The sequence below is a fragment of the Equus przewalskii genome, chromosome 13 (genome assembly GCF_037783145.1).
Source record: "Equus przewalskii isolate Varuska chromosome 13, EquPr2, whole genome shotgun sequence".
In the NCBI taxonomy this organism is placed as follows: Eukaryota; Metazoa; Chordata; class Mammalia; order Perissodactyla; family Equidae; genus Equus; species Equus przewalskii.
In genome coordinates, this window is record NC_091843.1 from 34,427,839 (window position 1) to 34,445,009 (window position 17,171).

Sequence of the window (17,171 nt, forward strand, 5' to 3'; positions counted from 1 at the left end):
GGAGAAAGTGGGGGGATGGAAGGAGAGCACCCAAAAGAAGGCCTTGGGTCCAGCTTGGGGACAGGATTGGAATGTCTGGAAACTCTTGAGTTCCTGTCACTGGCCTCTGCCCCTTCTTGCTGCAGTTGTTCATTGTCCTGGGAAATGATCGCGCCAACCGCTTCTGGGCAGGGGCACTACCCCCAGGTGAGGGGCTGCATCCAGATACAACCCCTGGCCCCCGGGGAGAGTTCATCTCCCGGAAATACCGGCTGGGTCTCTTCCGGAAGCCCCATCCTCTGTATCCAGATCATAGCCAGCTTCTCCAGGTAGGAGGGACAGGTTGGGGTTGATGGTAGGGAGAAGCAGTCTCTGAGTTGAAGTGCTTAGACTTGGGGCAGGGGGCTATTTTGGTGACCACAGGACTGTCTCCAAAAGTACCGGGGCTGACGGAGACTCTTCCCTCCCTGCAGGCACTGTGTGCGGCTGTGGCAGGACCCAACCTGCTGAAGAACATGACCCAGCTCCTCTGTGTTGATGGTGAGGAGTCCTGGTCCCCCTCAGCCCTTGATGGCAGCTTCCCTGGTCTCCTGCCCCCAGGTAATCCCCGCACATGCCTCCTCTCTCTTCCTCAAGAATTCTCAGCCCCAACCTGTGCCCTGGTTCTTCCAGGGATGCAAATTACCCCCCACCCAGCCCATCTCAATGGCCCGGCCTGGGAGGTTTCCCAACCCTCTGGGGCCAATTTCCTGATGTCATGAAATAACTAACGACGATCACTGCCTGGGGTAGATCTGGATGTTTGAGGTGTTGGTGCTGATCTGCCCATGACAGGGTCAACCTCTAGGCCAGGTTGCATCTCCCTGGGGGCAGTCTGATCATAGAGATGGTCATCTTAAAGAGGGTGGTCTCCAGGAGTCAGGCCAAAGGGCCTGAGACACTTACAGGAAGGCCCATGCTCTGAGGCCCCCACCAGAAGCTGACTGGCCCATTGGCCAGCTGGTAGGGAGAGGCAGTGGGCAAGGGCTGGGTTAGGGGCCTCATCTCACCCTCTTTTCTAATATGGGTAGTGAGGGGTCCAGCCCCACTGGCTCTACCTGGCCATGCTGCCAGTGGAGTTGAGTCCCACTGTCTTCCTCGATTCGATCTCTTCCCCAAGGGGTTTGGGCTATCGCATTGCACTGGCCTGTCCTGACCACTTCTCCTTCCCCTTGCAGACCCCTCCCCTGGTGTGTACAATGAAGTGGTGGTGCCTGCCACTTATAGCAGCTTCCTGTACTGTGGTCCCATCAGCAACAAAGCTGGACCTCCACCCCCTCGCAGGGGCCGGGATGGTAAGGAGGGAGCCAAGGGATGGGAAAAGACAGGGTTAGAAACTGGGATGGGAGTGAATGTACCGCAGAGGGACAGGGAGGAGAGGGCTGGCATGGAAAAGTGGGGCCATGCCCTGGGGTGGGCTGGATGCAGGGGGTAAAAGAGGGACCATGCCAGGTGGCAGCTATGGATGATAGTTAAGACCCTGTGCTTTGGGGCTGGCCCCGTGGCCAAGTGGTTAAGTTCTCGCGCTCCGCTGCAGGCGGCCCAGTGTTTCGTTGGTTCAAATCCTGGGCGCGGACATGGCACTGCTCATCAAACCACGCTGAGGCAGCGTCCCACGTGCCACAACTAGAAGGACCCACAATGAAGAATATACAACTATGTACCGGGGGGCTTTGGGGAGAAAAAAAGAAAGAAAAAAAAAGAGCTTGTGCTTTGAGGCCAGACTGTTGGGGTCAAATCCCAGCTCTGTTACTTCCTACCCATGTGACTTGGGTAAGCTACTCAAACTCTGAGCTTTCCCCATCTGCAAGACAGGAGTGAATATAATACTCACCTCATAGAATTGTTGTGAAGATTACATGAGATCATACATAGGCAGAGGACTTGGCATAGATAAATATCTGATAATGGGAATTTGGACAGTGGGGACAGAGATCTTCTGCCTGTTGACCATCCCTTTCCCCCTTAGCTCCCCCCCGAATGTGGTGTGTGCTGGGAGCGGCTCTGGAAATGTTTGTGTCAGAAAGCAGCCCTGAACCCCTCAGCCTCATCCAGCCCCAGGATGTTGTATGTTTGGGTGTGAGCCCTCCACCTGCTGACCCAGGTGACCTCGACAGGTAACAGCCCCCAAGCTCACTGAGCTCCCCCTTTTTCTTTCCTGATCTCAACTCAGAAGCCCCCTCATTGGCCCTCATTGTCCTCCCTGACCTCACCTTCTCTCCAGGTTCCCCTTTTCCTTTGAGCTCATCCTCACTGGAGGGAGGATCCAGCATTTTGGCACAGATGGAGCTGACAGTCTGGAGGCCTGGATCAGTGCCCTGGGCAAGGTGAGAGAGCCGAGACCCCTCCCTGACAGCTCAGGGTTCCCTGTCCCCACTAGCCCCCATCCTGTCTTATCTTATTCCTACAGTCACTCCCACCCCTTCCACTAACAGCTAAGGTTGACTGAGTACTTATTTTATGCCAGGCCCTGTGTTGAGCACTGCCCACTCAATATCTCATTTCATTTTTACAGCCCTCAGAGGTAAGGATTAGTAATATTTCACACATAAAGAAACTGAGTCTCGGAGGTTATGAAGTCACTTGGTCAAGGTCACAGAGCTAGGAGGCAGCAGAGCACAGGACCAAAAATCAGGCCTCTTTCGCCAAAGCTCAAGGCCCAAACCTCACTGTGCTGGGTCTCTTCCCACAGAGAGGCTGCCTCTGACTCCCACTACCCAACCCCCCAGTTCTCCAGGTCCAGAGGCAAAGCTGCCTTCATCTGTCCCAGCTTCTCCATTCCCAGGCAAGCCAGTCTCTCTCCATCCTGCACCCTCTCCCTGGAATTAAAAGTTCAGGCCCTGGAGTCAGATATCCTGGGATTTGAGTCCTCCAACTCTCTGCCTTGTGAGCTTTTCCATATGGGTAGAGTGGGTGTAAAAGACCCACCCCCTAGGGCTGAGGATCAAGTGACATGTGAGGCCCACACTGCCTGGCACACAGCAAGCCCTCCATCTGTGGGTGTTGAAATAGTAATTGTGATGATGATGACAGTCACTCTCATCCTTAAACAGCTTTTCCCTCAGCCCTGCTCCACCTTCAGCTCATCACCCTGGCGCCCTCCCGACAACTTCTCAGAAAGTCGTGTGCCCTGGCAGCCTGCAGTTCCTCCTTCCCCCTTGCAGCTGCCCTCCTCTGCTGTGCTCTTCTGAGCTGCTACCCTGCGGGTGGCCAGTGACTTCCCATCTCTGCAGCATCTGACACTCCTCTGTAGGAAATGCTCAACTCCTCTGGCTTCTGACCTCACTCTCCTGGTTCTCCCATAACTCCTCACACCAAGAAATTGTCTCCATATCCTTTAAGGGCTCTATCGTGGCCTCCCCAGCCGGGTCCAAGTCTCCTCTTATTCCTTCCCCAACATCTAGCCCATCCTTTAAGGCAGTGCTGCCCAAAGTGTGGTCTGCTGACTGTGACACCATACTGGCCCGTGGACTCTTTGTCATGGCCGGTGACAGGATCAGTACAGAAGTTGACAGTCAGCATTTAGAATCTTTCATAGCAATTTGACAGTGATCTCGTGTGGAATCTAACTATAAAAATTGGGGGCTTATATTATGTATGTCTTTCTTTTTTTCATTTCATTTTTCTAGTAATTCATTTTTATTGGTTTTTATATTAGTTAGTGACAGATTGGAAGTTTTTTTTAAAAAAAAAAGAAAAGAAAAAACTCCCTGTTCCATGACCACAGGTGGTTTGAGAAGTATTTCTTTGAGGTCCATCTCAAACACTCCATTCTCGGTGAAGCCTCTCCTTGGCTCCCTCTGGTGGTGGGACCTCCCAGGGCATCATGATGCTTCGGTTATAGCATTTTGGTTACCCGTTCTTTCCCACCCCTACATCCCAACTAAGGGCATGAGGCTGCCACACAGGGGTCTTCTCTGTGTTGGCTGGAGCAAATTGAATTTAATTTTCTTCCTGTCTTTTTCCGTCATCTCTTGTCTTTTCCTTGGGTCTTTCCTTTGCTCTCTCCCCATCCCTTTTCATTCCTCTTTCTTCTGCTTTCTCTTCATGTCTTTCACTGCCCTTCTCTGTCCCTCTCACTCTTATGTCTCTCCCCCACCTCTTGTCTCTTTCCCCGTCCTCCTCTCTATGTCCTCATCCTCCTCACAGTGGTTCTCCCCGCTGAGCTGTCACCAGCTGTTGGGCCCCGGGCTGCTTCGGCTGGGCCGCCTGTGGCTGCGGTCCCCATCTCATACAGCCCTGGCCCCTGGCCTCTGGCTGTCAGGGTTCGGACTTCTTCGTGGTGACCACCTCTTCCTGTGTCCGGCACCGGGTCCTGGCCCCCCAGCCCCTGAGGACATGGTGCATCTGCGGCGGCTACAGGAGATCAGTGAGCAGGGGTGGGGACTTGGACAAAGGGTGGCCATGGTAGGGGGTCGTGGACCTTCATCTATTTGGGGGTCCCTATGGGAAACAGCAGAACACAGAGGATTCCGGCACAAGCTCTGGAATCATACTGCCCAGTTTTAGATCTCCAGTTCCATCACTTCCTAGCTGTAAATTTGGACAAGTTACTTAACCTCTCTGTGCCTTAGTTTCCTCATCTTTACAATGGGCACAATAATAGAGTTGTAGTGAGTTCCAAATAAGGCAATACGTGTAAAACACTTATCACAGAGCCTGGAAGGAGGCATCTTGTAAGTGTTCAATAAATGTTATATGTTATAAATGTTATTGTTGTTATCATTATTTGGAGTCACTTGCTGGTTGGGGACTGAGAGAGGGGCCTGGGTATTCTCACTTCCTCCTAAAAGAGGAACAGTGTAGGATAATGTTCCTAGGGCTTTGGAGACAAGAGACCTGAGTTCAAGGTCAGCTCTGTCATTTTATAGCAAGTAATCTGAGGCAAGTTATTTAACCTTCTGAGCTTTAATGTGTCACCTGTAAAATGGGGATAATAGTAGGTACTTCATAGGATTTAATGCAGCATTTTTCGTAAGGCTCCTAGCCTGGCACCTACATACCTTAAATACTTAATAAATATTCGTTACTATGATGAAGACAATGATGATGATAATGTCCGATGATTCTCCTCCCAGGTGTGGTCTCGGCAGCTGACACCCCAGACAAGAAGGAGCATTTGGTCCTGGTGGAGACAGGAAGGTAAGTGCTGCCACTGCCTTTGACCCTAGGCCAGCCTTTCTAGAGCCCAGCCCACATCCTCCACCTTGGCCTGCTGGACCACTGCCCACTTCCTCAAAGTCACTTCCCTAGTTCAGGGGCCCCTCTGGGTTGGGTGTTGCTGCCCTCTGCTGGTGGCTCTGAGATGTGTGGTTCTTGTGATCCTGGGAGCCGGCTCTGACTCAGGCTTCCTGGGTCTCAGGACCCTGTATCTGCAGGGGGAGGGCCGGCTGGACTTCTCAGCGTGGAGTGCGGCCATTGAAGGGGCAGCTGGTGGGGGCGGCACAGGGCTGCAGGAGCAGCAGATGAGCCGGGGTGACATCCCCATTATCGTTGATGCCTGCATCAGTTTTGTCACCCAGCATGGTGAGTGGGTACTGGCCAATACTGAGCCAGTGGGGGATGGGGAACATGAATGCAGCCAAGGGGGTGATCTCCCTGCAAGACCTTTGCCTCCAGAGACTGCAGCCTGAGGGCAACTGGCTGTATGACCCTTGGCAAGCTGCTTTACCATTCTGAGCCTCAGTTCCTCATCTGTAAGATGGGGCTATTAACAGTCCTCATCTTCCAGGATAGTTGTGATAATAAGATAACACATGTAAAGCATTTAGCGCAGGACCTGGCAGGTAGTAAGTGTTCCAGGGTAGCAGTTACTGGGGCGTGGGCATGGAGAGAGCATGGCACTGCAATGTGACTGGAGATGTCGAGCCGTAGAGAACAAAGAGGGGGCAGCCACGAGGCCAGAGCCAAGCTGTGCAGCCACATCCTTGAAGGTTTCAGCACAATTATTCTGTGTGGGAGGTTTTCAAGGCATAAAGGATCAGCTATGCAAGTGGCTCTCAGAATTCTTTGTGAGTTTTTGACCTCTGCTTTATTCTCCAGCCTCAGTAAGGATCAAGTGGATTCTATCTCCCCAGCAAACCCCCATTAGAAGGCTGGACTCTTGGGAAGGAAAATTCACACAACACTAAGGAGGGGAGTAAGGGGGAAAAGGCACATCCACGAACCTACAAATAGCTGTGCTTACAACCTGGACACTGTGTAGTCAGGGGCTCATGACAGTCTCCACGCCTTGGCAGTAGCCTCCTGCAGTGACTTCCCCACTCACTAGACCTCTGCCCTTTCTCAGCCTCCCTCGTGTTCAGAGGAGGAATGAAGTCAGAGGCCCAGGGAAAAGCCCTGGAGGAAGAGTATGGGTGTTCATACCCGCTCCTCCACAGTCCTCGCACCACTACCCTTCATTCAACAGATATTTACTGAGCTGCTCCCATGTGCCAGACTCGAGGGATATGGCAATGAACAGGAAGGTTCTATGAAGCTCAGAGACTAGTGGGAGAGATGGGTAATAAATAAGAAAACAAGTTCGGTCCTCATTATTCGTGGTAGTTCTATTCTATAAGGCCACTGCAATCACTGAATCAATGCATACTAAATCGTTGCCCCTGTGGAAATACAGGGTTAGGTTCTTGGAACCCTCTGATCGCATTTTCATCCACTGATCAATACATAATCTTATTTTATGTGTGTTTCTGTTTAAAGACACTTTATTTAATATATATTGTTGATTCATTAACTTTGAACCCGCAGCCAGCAGCACTGTAACTCACGCCTGAAAGACGCTTATTTGACATACGTATTTTCCCCATAAGGCACGTCACAGCCTTCTTGTTCTTAGGAACATTAGACAGCACTTCAGCGCTACATTTGTGGGCCATTTTAAACAGTGAAATCACCAAAAAAAGCACAAGAATACAAAAAATGTGGCTGTAAATCTGAAAAGAACATTTGTTTACCGTATGAGGCCTTAGCTGGGAACATGTCCATCAGGCAATTCAAATTTTTCTCTGCTCTGTGCCTGTTCACACATGACTGAAAAAGTGCCACACACATTGATTTTAGCAAGTAGGTGAATTTGCAAATATGATGATCTGCAAATAAGGAGGACCTGTAAGGTGTTTTCAGAGAGTGCTATTTAAAAGTAAAAGAGGTGAGAACAGAGAGTGATGGGGGCTGCTGTGAGTGACGGGGCTGTGAGGGATGCACAGTCTGAAGATGAGGACTTGAGCAGGGACCTGAGAAGCAAGACCATGGAGGAAGATTTCCTTCTCTCTGACCCCTCTACCCCCCAATAGCCACATACCATGTCGGGGGGTCATGGGTGGGATGCTGGGCAGGTGGTGGGAGTCTTTGGGTAGTGGTGAGCTGATATGCTGGCTGTTCTCAGGGCTCCGGCTGGAGGGCGTATACCGGAAAGGGGGTGCCCGTGCCCGCAGCCTGCGGCTCCTGGCGGACTTCCGGCGGGATGCCCGGTCAGTGAAGCTCCGACCAGGGGAGCACTTTGTGGAGGATGTCACTGACACCCTCAAACGCTTCTTTCGAGAGCTCGATGACCCTGTGACCTCTGCACGGTTGCTGCCTCGCTGGAGGGAGGCTGCCGGTACTCCCAAGATCCCTAAGAACTCCTCACAGGCAACCAAGGCCCACCCAGGAACCCCACCCACCCCAACAGAATCCCTGAAGCTCTCATGTGGGATTGGGCAGCCCCTCTCCCCAGCATTCCCACCCCCCACTCTCCCTGCGAGGATCCCCAGGGACTTAGTTCAGGGAAGGTGGGAAGGGGGCAGAGACCCGTCCATCCTGGGTTTTTTCCTCTAAAAATCGCCCCACCCTCCCTTCTCCAATCCTCTCCAACCCTCCCCCATTCCACCCCAGAGCTGCCCCAGAAGAATCAGAGGCTGGAGAAATACAAAGAAGTGATTGGCTGCCTGCCGAGGGTCAACCGCCGCACATTGGCCACCCTCATCGGGCATCTCTATCGGTCAGTACAGCCAGGCCTCTTGCAGGCTCCCTCACTGACCCTTCATCACCTCTGTCCAACTCCTGTGCTTGCATTCATTCATTCACCCCACAGACAGTTTTTAAGTGAAGGTGTCACAGCATAAAGATTCACAGTGAGGGCTTTGGGGTCAGACAGACCTAGGCCTTGATCTGGCTCCACTAGTCTAGCGTGTGACTTTGGATAAGTTCTTTGCTCTCTCTGAGCCTCAGTTTCCTTATTTGAAAGAGGAAGATGGTGTAATGAATAGTACCCACCTCATAGGTTACATGAAAGTTAAATCAGATAATCCTTGTGAAATTCTTACTACAGCACCTGGTACGGATGTAGTCAGCATTCAGAAATAGCGAGCAATCAATATTATTTCATTTTATTATTCTAGGCCAGGAAAAGGATTCGATGTAGGAGACACAGAAGAATAAGATGCACATCCTCCTTAACCAGTCTGCTGGGGAGACGGGTCTCCAAGTGATTCTGGGGGGAAGCCCGGCTATGCTGTACTGATTATACCCTGTCACAGGGGCTGGCCAATGATGGCCTGTGGGCCAAATCCAGCCCTTGCTTGTTTTTGCAAATGAAGTGTTATACATAAATGTATAGCCATTTATGTAAAATGTAAAGCCATGCCCATTCATTTAGATATTTTCTATGGCTCCTTTCATACTATAACAGCAGAGCTGAGGAGTTATGACAGACACTGTATGGCCTGCAAGCCTAAAATGTTTACTATTTGTCCCTTTACCTAAAAAGTTTGCTGACCCCTACTCTATTTAAAATCACCCTCTGCTCATCTGTCTCTCCCCTGGATTGGGAGCTCCTTGAGGCTTGTGTCTCACTCACTGCTGTATCCCAAGGGCTTAGCCCAGGGCCTGGCATACGGTAGGGCTTGGTAAGTGTTTACTGAATGAATGGATGGGTTGATGAACGGGTGAGCACAAACTGCATTCCTCATGCCCTTCACACCCCTCTGCAGGGTGCAGAAGTGTGCGGCTCTAAACCAGATGTGCACGAGGAACCTGGCCTTGCTGTTTGCACCTAGCGTGTTCCAGACAGACGGGCGAGGGGAGCACGAGGTGCGGGTGCTGCAGGAGCTCATCGACGGCTACATCTCTGTCTTTGATGTAAGCTCTCGTGACCACGGACCTACAGTCCCTCTTCCTGGACTCTGGATCCTGCTCACCTCTGCATCAGAAACTATCTCCCAGAGCCCTGGGCCCCTCCCTCCCATAACTTTGCTCCTAGCATCCTTGCCCCACTGGTTCTTAGCTCTTCTGGCCTCAAACCCTCTCATACGGGTGCTCTGATCTTGCATATCTCTCCCTGCTTCCCTCCTTTCCTAGCACTCCCACCCCGCACCCCCGACGCGCACCCACACACACCCTCTTGGCTCTTCCACAGATCGACTCTGACCAGGTAGCTCAGATTGACTTGGAGGTCAGTCTTATCACCACCTGGAAGGATGTGCAGGTAACTTGTCCTGACTCCAGACTCCTGAGTGGGCCAGCAGGGGACATCAAGATAGGAAGCTGACCTTCTGCTTCTGGACACTGGCCCTCAGCTTTCTGGGACACAGGAGAAACCCAAGGAGGGGAATGTTTGGGGGAGGGGGCTTTGGTTTAAGATTTGCTCCATTTATTCCACCATGAGGATTTGTCATCACCAAATGGTGGCAGACAACCTCAGTTCCACATGTAAGCCATCCAAGGAAGAGTTAGCTAAGGCAGACAGCGAGGTGAGATTACTGTAATCATACTAAATACAGTGGCAGACGGCTGAGGACTCATTACAGTCCGAGCACCTGTCCTCTCACGTTAGCAGCACATAACTCCAGGAAGGAGGTAGTCCCAGTTTTTTCAAATAAAGAAACTGAGTCTTGGAGGGTCACTTATTCAAGGTCATTCTGTAGTGAGGGCAGAGTTGGAGCCCAGACAGTCTGACTCCAAACCTGACCCCCAAGCAGTAAGCTGCTCTGCCTTGGGAAGCACCTGTGCAGCCTTGGGGTCCCACCGGTCCTGGAGTTCTCCCTTTTAAGGGCCTGAGCGACCTTGGGGGTGAGGGTTGGGAGGAGACTTCTGTGTGGGGGAAGCATTTATGAGGCAACATGAGGAGTCCTCTGACCTTGACTCTTTGCATCCTCTGTGTCCTCCTGACTTCTTTACCCCTCCCCTCAGCTGTCCCAGGCTGGAGACCTCATCATGGAGGTTTACATAGAGCAACAGCTCCCAGACAACTGTGTCACCCTGAAGGTCAGTCCTGAGGGGACAGGAGCAGAGATGGGAGGATGGAGGGCAGGGTTAATGGCCTGATTGGCATGAGTTCTCTGCTTTTGCCCTGACCCCAGGTGTCCCCAACACTGACTGCCGAGGAGCTGACTAACCAGGTACTGGAGATGCGGGGGACGGCCGCTGGGACAGACTTGTGGATGACATTTGAGATTCTTGAGCATGGGGAGCTTGGTAAGTATGACTGTGTGTGTGTACATGTGGTGGGGGGTCAAAGTCACCAATGACAAATACAGTAGACACTGTCCTCATGTGAGGACGTTGCATGTGAGTGGACATTCCACACAGTTGGCCACTCCCTCTTTTTCAATACTCTCTCTTCTCTTGGCTTTCATGGACCCTACAAACCCTTGGTTTCCCTTCCACCTCACAGGAGGCTTCTCTTCCTCTTTTGCCCAGATTCCAAATGTTGGAGGGACCCAGGGCTCAAATCCTGGATGCTTTTCTTTTCTCTGTCTACATTTCTCCTTGGATGAGCTCATCCATTCCCATGGCTTTAAATGTCGTTAATAAGCTGGCCACCAGATTTTTATCTCTGGCCCAGACTTCTACTCTGAATTCCAGGCTCACATATCCAAGTGCCTACTTGACACCTCCACTTGTACATCTCATGAGCATCTCAAATTTAAAACGTCTAAGACCAAACTCAATTCCCAACCTCCTCCCCTAACAAAAAGCCCAGGCCATTTCCTAGTTTTTCCTAACTCAGTCAATGGCACCACCATTCACCCAGTTATCAAGGCCAGAAACTTGCGAGTCCTCTAGGACTCCTCTCTTTCCTTCATCTTCATACCCAACCCAACCAACTAGTCCTGTAGATTCTATTGGAATCTATCACTTCTCTCCATCTCCACCATTGCCACCACCCTGGTCAAAGTCACCATTATCTTTCTGATCCCCAACGTCAACCACTAAAATATTCGGTCCCAGAAAGAGAATAGTTGGCCAGTGTTCCATTCTTGCCTTCTGACAGTCCATTTTCCCCACAGCAGCCAAATGAACATTTCAAGCAGAAATCAGATCGTGCCATTCCCATGGTTAAAACCTTTCATGGCTTCTCATTGGACTTAAAATAAAATTCCTTGTTATGGCCCACAAGACCCTGAATGTCTGGCCCTTGCTGATTTCTTGGACCTCATCTTGCATAACTCATTCTCTTTGCTCCAGCCACTCTGGCTGTTTAGTTCCTCAACCACATCTTACCTAACTTAGGGCCTTTGTTCTTGCATCTTGTCATACCTGAAATCTTCTTCCTTCTGATCTTAGCATGGCTTGTTCTTCCTAATCCTTCAGGCCTCTAAGTCTCATCTCCAAATGCCTCCTCTGAAAGGCCTCCCCTGATCACCCTATCTCAGTAACTGCCATTATTCTCTCTCAGCTTCTTATTGTTTCTTAATTATTTGTCTTTAATTATCTTGTTGACTTCTCTGTTACTCTCTGCTTCCTGACTAGGCTGCGGGCTATGTGAAGGCAGGCCCTGTGTTTGATGCTCACCACTGTACCCCAAGGGCCAGCACAGTACCTGGCAGAGAGTCAGTGCTAAAGTAAATGTCTGTGGCTAGATGGTGGAATGGATGAATGAATGAATGGCTGGTGGGAGAGCAATTGGGGGCTCCAGGCTGTGGATTTCTATTTGATACCCACCCCCACCTTGCTTCTTAGAGCGGCCTCTGCACCCCAAGGAAAGGGTCCTAGAGCAGGCCCTACAATGGTGCCAGCTCCCAGAGCCCTGCTCAGCCTCCCTGCTCCTGAGAAAAGTCTCCCTGGCCCAGGCCGGGTGCCTCTTCACAGGTGAGCTTCCTTCTTCAGCCCAGCACCCACACCCCCAGCTTCTCCCCCAGGACGCTCCACCTAGCACTGCCCATTTATGCCAGGTATCCGGCGAGAGAGCCCGAGGGTGGGGCTGTTGCGGTGTCGGGAGGAGCCACCCCGTTTGCTGGGAAACCGCTTCCAGGAGCGGTTCTTTCTGGTGCGTGGCCGCTGCCTGCTGCTGCTCAAGGAGAAGAAGGTGGGGCTCTGTGGCCAGCGGGGAGGGATGCTGGGGGGCTGTGTGGGAGGAGCCATGACTGCACAGACCCTCTCGCTCCACAGCCCATACTCTCATCAATCTCATTGCTTTCCTGGCCCTTTGACCTTAGTGAGAAGTCAAATGCTTCCCTGACTTCACGACCTCATTAAACGTGATCCTTCTCTCACCTCTCAACCTCACTGACTCCCTTCATGTTCTCAGAGCTCTAAACCAGAACGGGAGTGGCCTTTGGAAGGTGCCAAGGTCTACCTCGGAATCCGCAAGAAATTAAAGCCTCCGACACCGTGAGTTTTCTTCCCCAGCCCACACTTCTAGGGCCTTCCTGCCATCACCCCTCTGGCCTTTCTGATCACCCCATCACTATTCTCCTGTGCTTCTAGGTGGGGCTTCACGTTGATACTGGAGAAGATGCACCTGTGAGTACCTCCCAGCCTGGCTTTTCCTCTGACCCAACCCTGCTGCCATCCTCTATCTCTTCACTTTTTCTATCCTCCATCCCTCTAGCTGTGACCCCTCCACTCCTGCTAATTCCTCTCTGATCACCCCCAGCTACCTGTCCTGCACTGATGAGGATGAGATGTGGGACTGGACCACGAGCATCCTCAAAGCTCAGGTGAGTGGAAGGAGAGGGCTGAGGGTTAGGTCTGTGGTCCCAGCTCTACCCCTCAGCACCTCCCAAACCCTCCTGTGCCAATCCTCACCCTCTCTCCAGCATGACGACCAGCAGCCAGTGGTCTTACGACGCCGATCCTCCTCTGACCTCGCCCGTCAGAAGTTTGGCACCATGCCTTTGCTGCCCATCCGTGGGGATGACAGTGGGGCCACCCTCCTCTCGGCCAATCAGACGCTGGTGAGGTCCCCCTGCCTGCCCCAACCCTCCTGGTCCCTGCCAGTGCCCTTGCCACACTGTAGGAGGGAGTGGTGTGCCTGCCAGCCTGGTGCCCCCCTCTGCCTTCTCTGTGCCCCCACTCCCCACCCCGGCTCCTGTTGCCAGGCCTCACTGTGTCTCTGTGTTTCTCCTCCCCTCACCCCCACCCCACCTCTGCCTAGCGGCGACTTCACAACCGGAGGACCCTGTCCATGTTCTTTGTGAGTACTGTGCCTGCTCCAGCTGTGTGCCTGTCAGCCCTGTGTTCCTCTGTGCTGCCTGAACCTGTGTGCTTTCTGAATTTGTCCTGATGCAGGCCATCAGCGTGTGTGTGTGTGTGTGTGTGTGAGAGAGAGAGAGAGAGAGAGAGAGGGAGACGAGAGAGAGAAAGAGCAAGTGAGTGAGTGTTCAGGTCAGAAAGAATGAGGAAAATGAGGGATAGTAGGATGTGGTGAGAAAAGGGGGAAGTGACCTCAGGATCTGAGAAATAGAAGCAAAGTGGTTAAGTGAGTGCATTTTGGAGTCAGACAGACCTGGGTTCAAGCCCCAGCTCTACCATTTACTCTCTGTGTGATCTTGGGCAAACTACTTAACCCCTCTGTGCCTCAGTTCATTCACCTGCAGGGTAACCCACTGTACAGTGTTGTTTTGATATCATACATGCAAAGTATTTTGCAGCATCTGGCTGAGAGGACGAGCTCAATAAATGTGAGTGATTAGTAATCTGATAACTCTAATGCTGTGCCTGCTTCCTGCCACCCCATTCCCATCCAGCCAATGAAGTCATCCCAGGGGTCTGTGGAGGAGCAAGAGGAACTGGAGGAACCTGTGTATGAAGAGCCAGTGTACGAGGAAGTGGGGGCCTTCCCCGAGCTTACCAAGGACACCTCCACCTCCTTTTCCACCATTCGGGAGCGGACAGCCAAGCCAGAGACCTCCCTTGCCAGCCAGAGGTCCTTTGATCAACCCCTTCTCTCCAAGCCAGGCACCCTGGGCCAGGAGGAGAGGCCACCTGAGCCCCCTCCAGGCCCCCCTTCCAAAGGCAGCCCCCAGGCACATGGGTCCCTGGAGGAGCAGCTGCTCCAGGAGCTCAGTAGCCTCATCCTGAGGAAGGGAGAAACCACCACAGGCCCGGGCAGCCCCTCCCAGCCCTCCAGCCCCCAGGCCCCAAGCCCCAATGGCCTTGCAACACAGATGCCTGGCTTCCCCACCCAACCTCCCTGCCCTTCCAGTCCACCCTCCAGCCAGCCCCTCACATGACCCTGGGACGAGTCTGAGGGAGTAGGGAACCAAAAGACCAGAGTTCTCAACATGGCAGACATGGCTAGGAGCTTCCTCTGCTCTGGCTGAAAAGACTCCAGAATCCAGTGATAGTGTGGAAGGAGCACAGGACTGAGGGCTCTGGAGGCTGTGTCCTGCCCAGAGAGTGAGCCTCCGCTCACTTATCTGTACCATGAGGTAACTGAAATAAGGAGAGCAGTGAAGTCAGACTGTCTCTCAGAGCTGTAAGCCCCACATATTTCCCGACAATGGCAACTCCTGCTTTATATATTTGATAGGTAGGGGTTCTGTGAGAGAGTTGGGGTTTTAACAGAATGGTTTTACTGCATTAAAGAAAAAAAGGATTTGGAAGCCTAAGATCTGAATGATCTCTAAGTCCATCCTACCCCTATATTCAGGGACTACAGTGGAGTCCTGGAGTGGGGAGGTTGATTGGGGTTGGGAGCTGAGGCAAAGAGGAGCCAAAAGGATGGGTCATTGTTAATAAATCTTGGAACCAAAAGGCTACCATTCTTTTATTCACTCATACGTTCATCCATTCATTCATTCAACAAATATGTATTAAGTACCTAATTGGTTCCAGGTCCTGGGGATCTAGTATGAACAAAACAGATGGGGCTTCTGCTTTTATGGAGCTTCCACTGTAGAGGGGGAACAGAAAACACGGGCTGGCCCTGTGGCTGAGTGGTTGGGCTCGTATGCTCTACTTTGGCGGCCCAGAGTTTCCCAGGTTCAGATCCTGGGCGTGGACCTAGTGCCGCTCGTCGGGCTGTGCAGGGGCAGGCAGCATCCCACGTGCCACAACTAGAAGGACTCACAACTAAAATACAGAACTATGTACTGGGGGACTTTGGCGAGAAGAAGGAAAAAATAAAATAAAAATAAAATCTTTTTTTTTTTTTTGAGGAAGATTAGCCCTGAGCTAACTACTGCCAATCCTCCTCTTTTTGCTGAGGAAGACTGGCCTTGAGCTAACATCCATGCCCATCTTCCTCTACTTTATACATGGGACACCTACCACAGCATGGCTTTTTGCCAAGCAGTGCCATGTCCGCACCCAGGATGTGAACCGGCGAACCAAGGGCCGCTGAGAAGCAGAAGGTGCGAACTTAACGGCTGTGCCACTGGGCTGGTCCCTAAAAATAAAATCTTCAAAAAAAAAAAGAAAAAAAAGAAAATGCCCACAAACGAATTCAGTGCTGTGAAGAAACTAAACCAAAGTGATGTTCTTGAGAGTGATGGTGGAGGTGGCCTTTAGGCTGTGTGGACAGGGGAGGCCTCTGTGAAGAGTTGAAACTTAAGGGTAAGAAGCTAGACGTGTGGCGTGTGCTGGGAGAAGGCGCTTCTGGAGAGGGAAAGCAGCAGGCATGAAGGTTCTGCAGTGGGAAGAGACTTTAGCCTGTTGTGGGAACAGCAAGGAGGCTGGAGTGGCCAAAGCACAGTGAGTGGGGAGCAGAAGAGAACGAGCTGAAGTAGGAAACATCAGCAGGGGCCAGATCATGCGTAGCTTTCTAGGCCATGCTAGGGCATTTGGGTTTTATTCTGAAGCAGTTGAGGAGGTTTAAGGAAAAGAGTGATGAGATCTTATTTCCATTTTTTTTAAAAAAAGAAGATCAATCACTCTGGATGTTTTGTGAACCATGGGTTGCAGCGGGGAAGAGTGGAAGCAAAGAGACCAGATATTAGACCAAGAGACTGCTCATGGGGGCTTGGACTAGGTTGGTGGTTTTGGAAATTGAGGGAAGTGGATCAATGGGAGATATTGTTTTAGAAATAGAAACCTATAGGAACCTATAGGATTTGCTGGTGGATAGAATGTGGGGGTAGGAGAAAGGGCACACTGACTCTGGGTTTCTGACTTTACTAACTGGATGGAGAGTGGTGCCATCTAGTATGTTACCTGGGGGAGGTGACTGGGGCGGGATCATGAGGTTGAAAGGAGAAGTTTTAGAAGTTTGAGGTACCTATCAGATATACAAATGGAAGTGTCATGGGCTGTTACATATGTGAATCTGGCATTCGGGGCCACAGAACACTGCCTTTTCCAAGTCGGGGGTGTGGTGACAGGGGCGTGGGCCAAGGGTAGGTGAGGGGGATGAGGAAAGGGTGCATGGGTCCTCAGCAAGGAGTGCTGGGGCTGATAAATCCTGATGTGCAGAGCCTGAAGGGCAGATCCTAAAGGTGATGGGGGCTTTTGGGGCCGAAAGGTCCTATGCTTATCTCCCACTCGTTGGTACTGTTTAGTTTCCATTGGCCAGGGATGTACCTGTGTTTTCCTCTGAGATTGGTTCCTTCCAGGCTCCGGGCGTCTTTCTCATCCCGGCTCATGCTGGCTTTTCCAGTTCAGTGGGAATTGGGAAAGGTCTGGGACCAGCCTTCTCTCCTTGGTCAGACGCATCTTCGCTCAGGCATCCAGTGACAGATTGAGTTCCTCGCCATTCTTCACTCTTCGCGCCGGAACAGAAGATCTGCATATGTAAATACATGATTAGAAATAATTAGGAGCTGAGTCAGCGGCTCCACTAGAAATAGAACCCAGGCGTCTTGACTCACAAACCTGGGGTTCCCCCACCTCCCAGCGGACGCGGCGTCCAGCCGGCGGCCCCGACCCTTTCCGGGGTATTTGCAGCAATAACAGAGATTTACGTAGTTTCTCGGCGGCCCCCTGGCGCTTCGCCGCCGGGCGCGCAGTGCGAC

General features: G+C 51.8%; 1 protein-coding gene and 1 long non-coding RNA gene across 10 annotated transcripts in view; one reads left to right on the forward strand and one right to left on the reverse strand.

The window, feature by feature from the left end:
• Nucleotides 1–14,976, forward strand: part of ARAP3 (ArfGAP with RhoGAP domain, ankyrin repeat and PH domain 3) — a 34,731-nt gene extending 19,755 nt beyond the window's left edge. For 5 of the 9 annotated variants that reach the window (XM_070570552.1, XM_070570560.1, XM_070570555.1 and 2 more), the window contains 22 exons: nucleotides 126–308; nucleotides 453–579; nucleotides 1,197–1,313; nucleotides 1,988–2,135; nucleotides 2,243–2,345; nucleotides 4,168–4,387; nucleotides 5,097–5,160; nucleotides 5,381–5,544; nucleotides 7,403–7,615; nucleotides 7,891–7,996; nucleotides 8,988–9,135; nucleotides 9,413–9,481; nucleotides 10,186–10,260; nucleotides 10,356–10,470; nucleotides 11,959–12,087; nucleotides 12,171–12,304; nucleotides 12,527–12,609; nucleotides 12,706–12,741; nucleotides 12,875–12,938; nucleotides 13,038–13,175; nucleotides 13,376–13,414; nucleotides 13,968–14,976. In XM_070570552.1, the coding sequence (XP_070426653.1) occupies nucleotides 126–308; nucleotides 453–579; nucleotides 1,197–1,313; nucleotides 1,988–2,135; nucleotides 2,243–2,345; nucleotides 4,168–4,387; nucleotides 5,097–5,160; nucleotides 5,381–5,544; nucleotides 7,403–7,615; nucleotides 7,891–7,996; nucleotides 8,988–9,135; nucleotides 9,413–9,481; nucleotides 10,186–10,260; nucleotides 10,356–10,470; nucleotides 11,959–12,087; nucleotides 12,171–12,304; nucleotides 12,527–12,609; nucleotides 12,706–12,741; nucleotides 12,875–12,938; nucleotides 13,038–13,175; nucleotides 13,376–13,414; nucleotides 13,968–14,453 (2,961 nt within the window). In that variant the 3' untranslated portion in view covers nucleotides 14,454–14,976. The remainder of the gene's footprint in view (nucleotides 1–125; nucleotides 309–452; nucleotides 580–1,196; nucleotides 1,314–1,987; nucleotides 2,136–2,242; nucleotides 2,346–4,167; nucleotides 4,388–5,096; nucleotides 5,161–5,380; nucleotides 5,545–7,402; nucleotides 7,616–7,890; nucleotides 7,997–8,987; nucleotides 9,136–9,412; nucleotides 9,482–10,185; nucleotides 10,261–10,355; nucleotides 10,471–11,958; nucleotides 12,088–12,170; nucleotides 12,305–12,526; nucleotides 12,610–12,705; nucleotides 12,742–12,874; nucleotides 12,939–13,037; nucleotides 13,176–13,375; nucleotides 13,415–13,967) is intronic. The other 4 variants (XM_070570553.1, XM_070570559.1, XM_070570556.1 and 1 more) reach the window with 1 other exon arrangement.
• On the reverse strand, nucleotides 14,977–17,168 carry LOC139075289 (uncharacterized). The gene is made up of 3 exons (XR_011525525.1): nucleotides 17,032–17,168; nucleotides 16,741–16,942; nucleotides 14,977–15,623 (listed from the first exon to the last, which is right to left on the reverse strand). It is a non-coding gene; the product is annotated as an uncharacterized lncRNA (long non-coding RNA).
• Nucleotides 17,169–17,171: the final 3 nt, after the last annotated feature.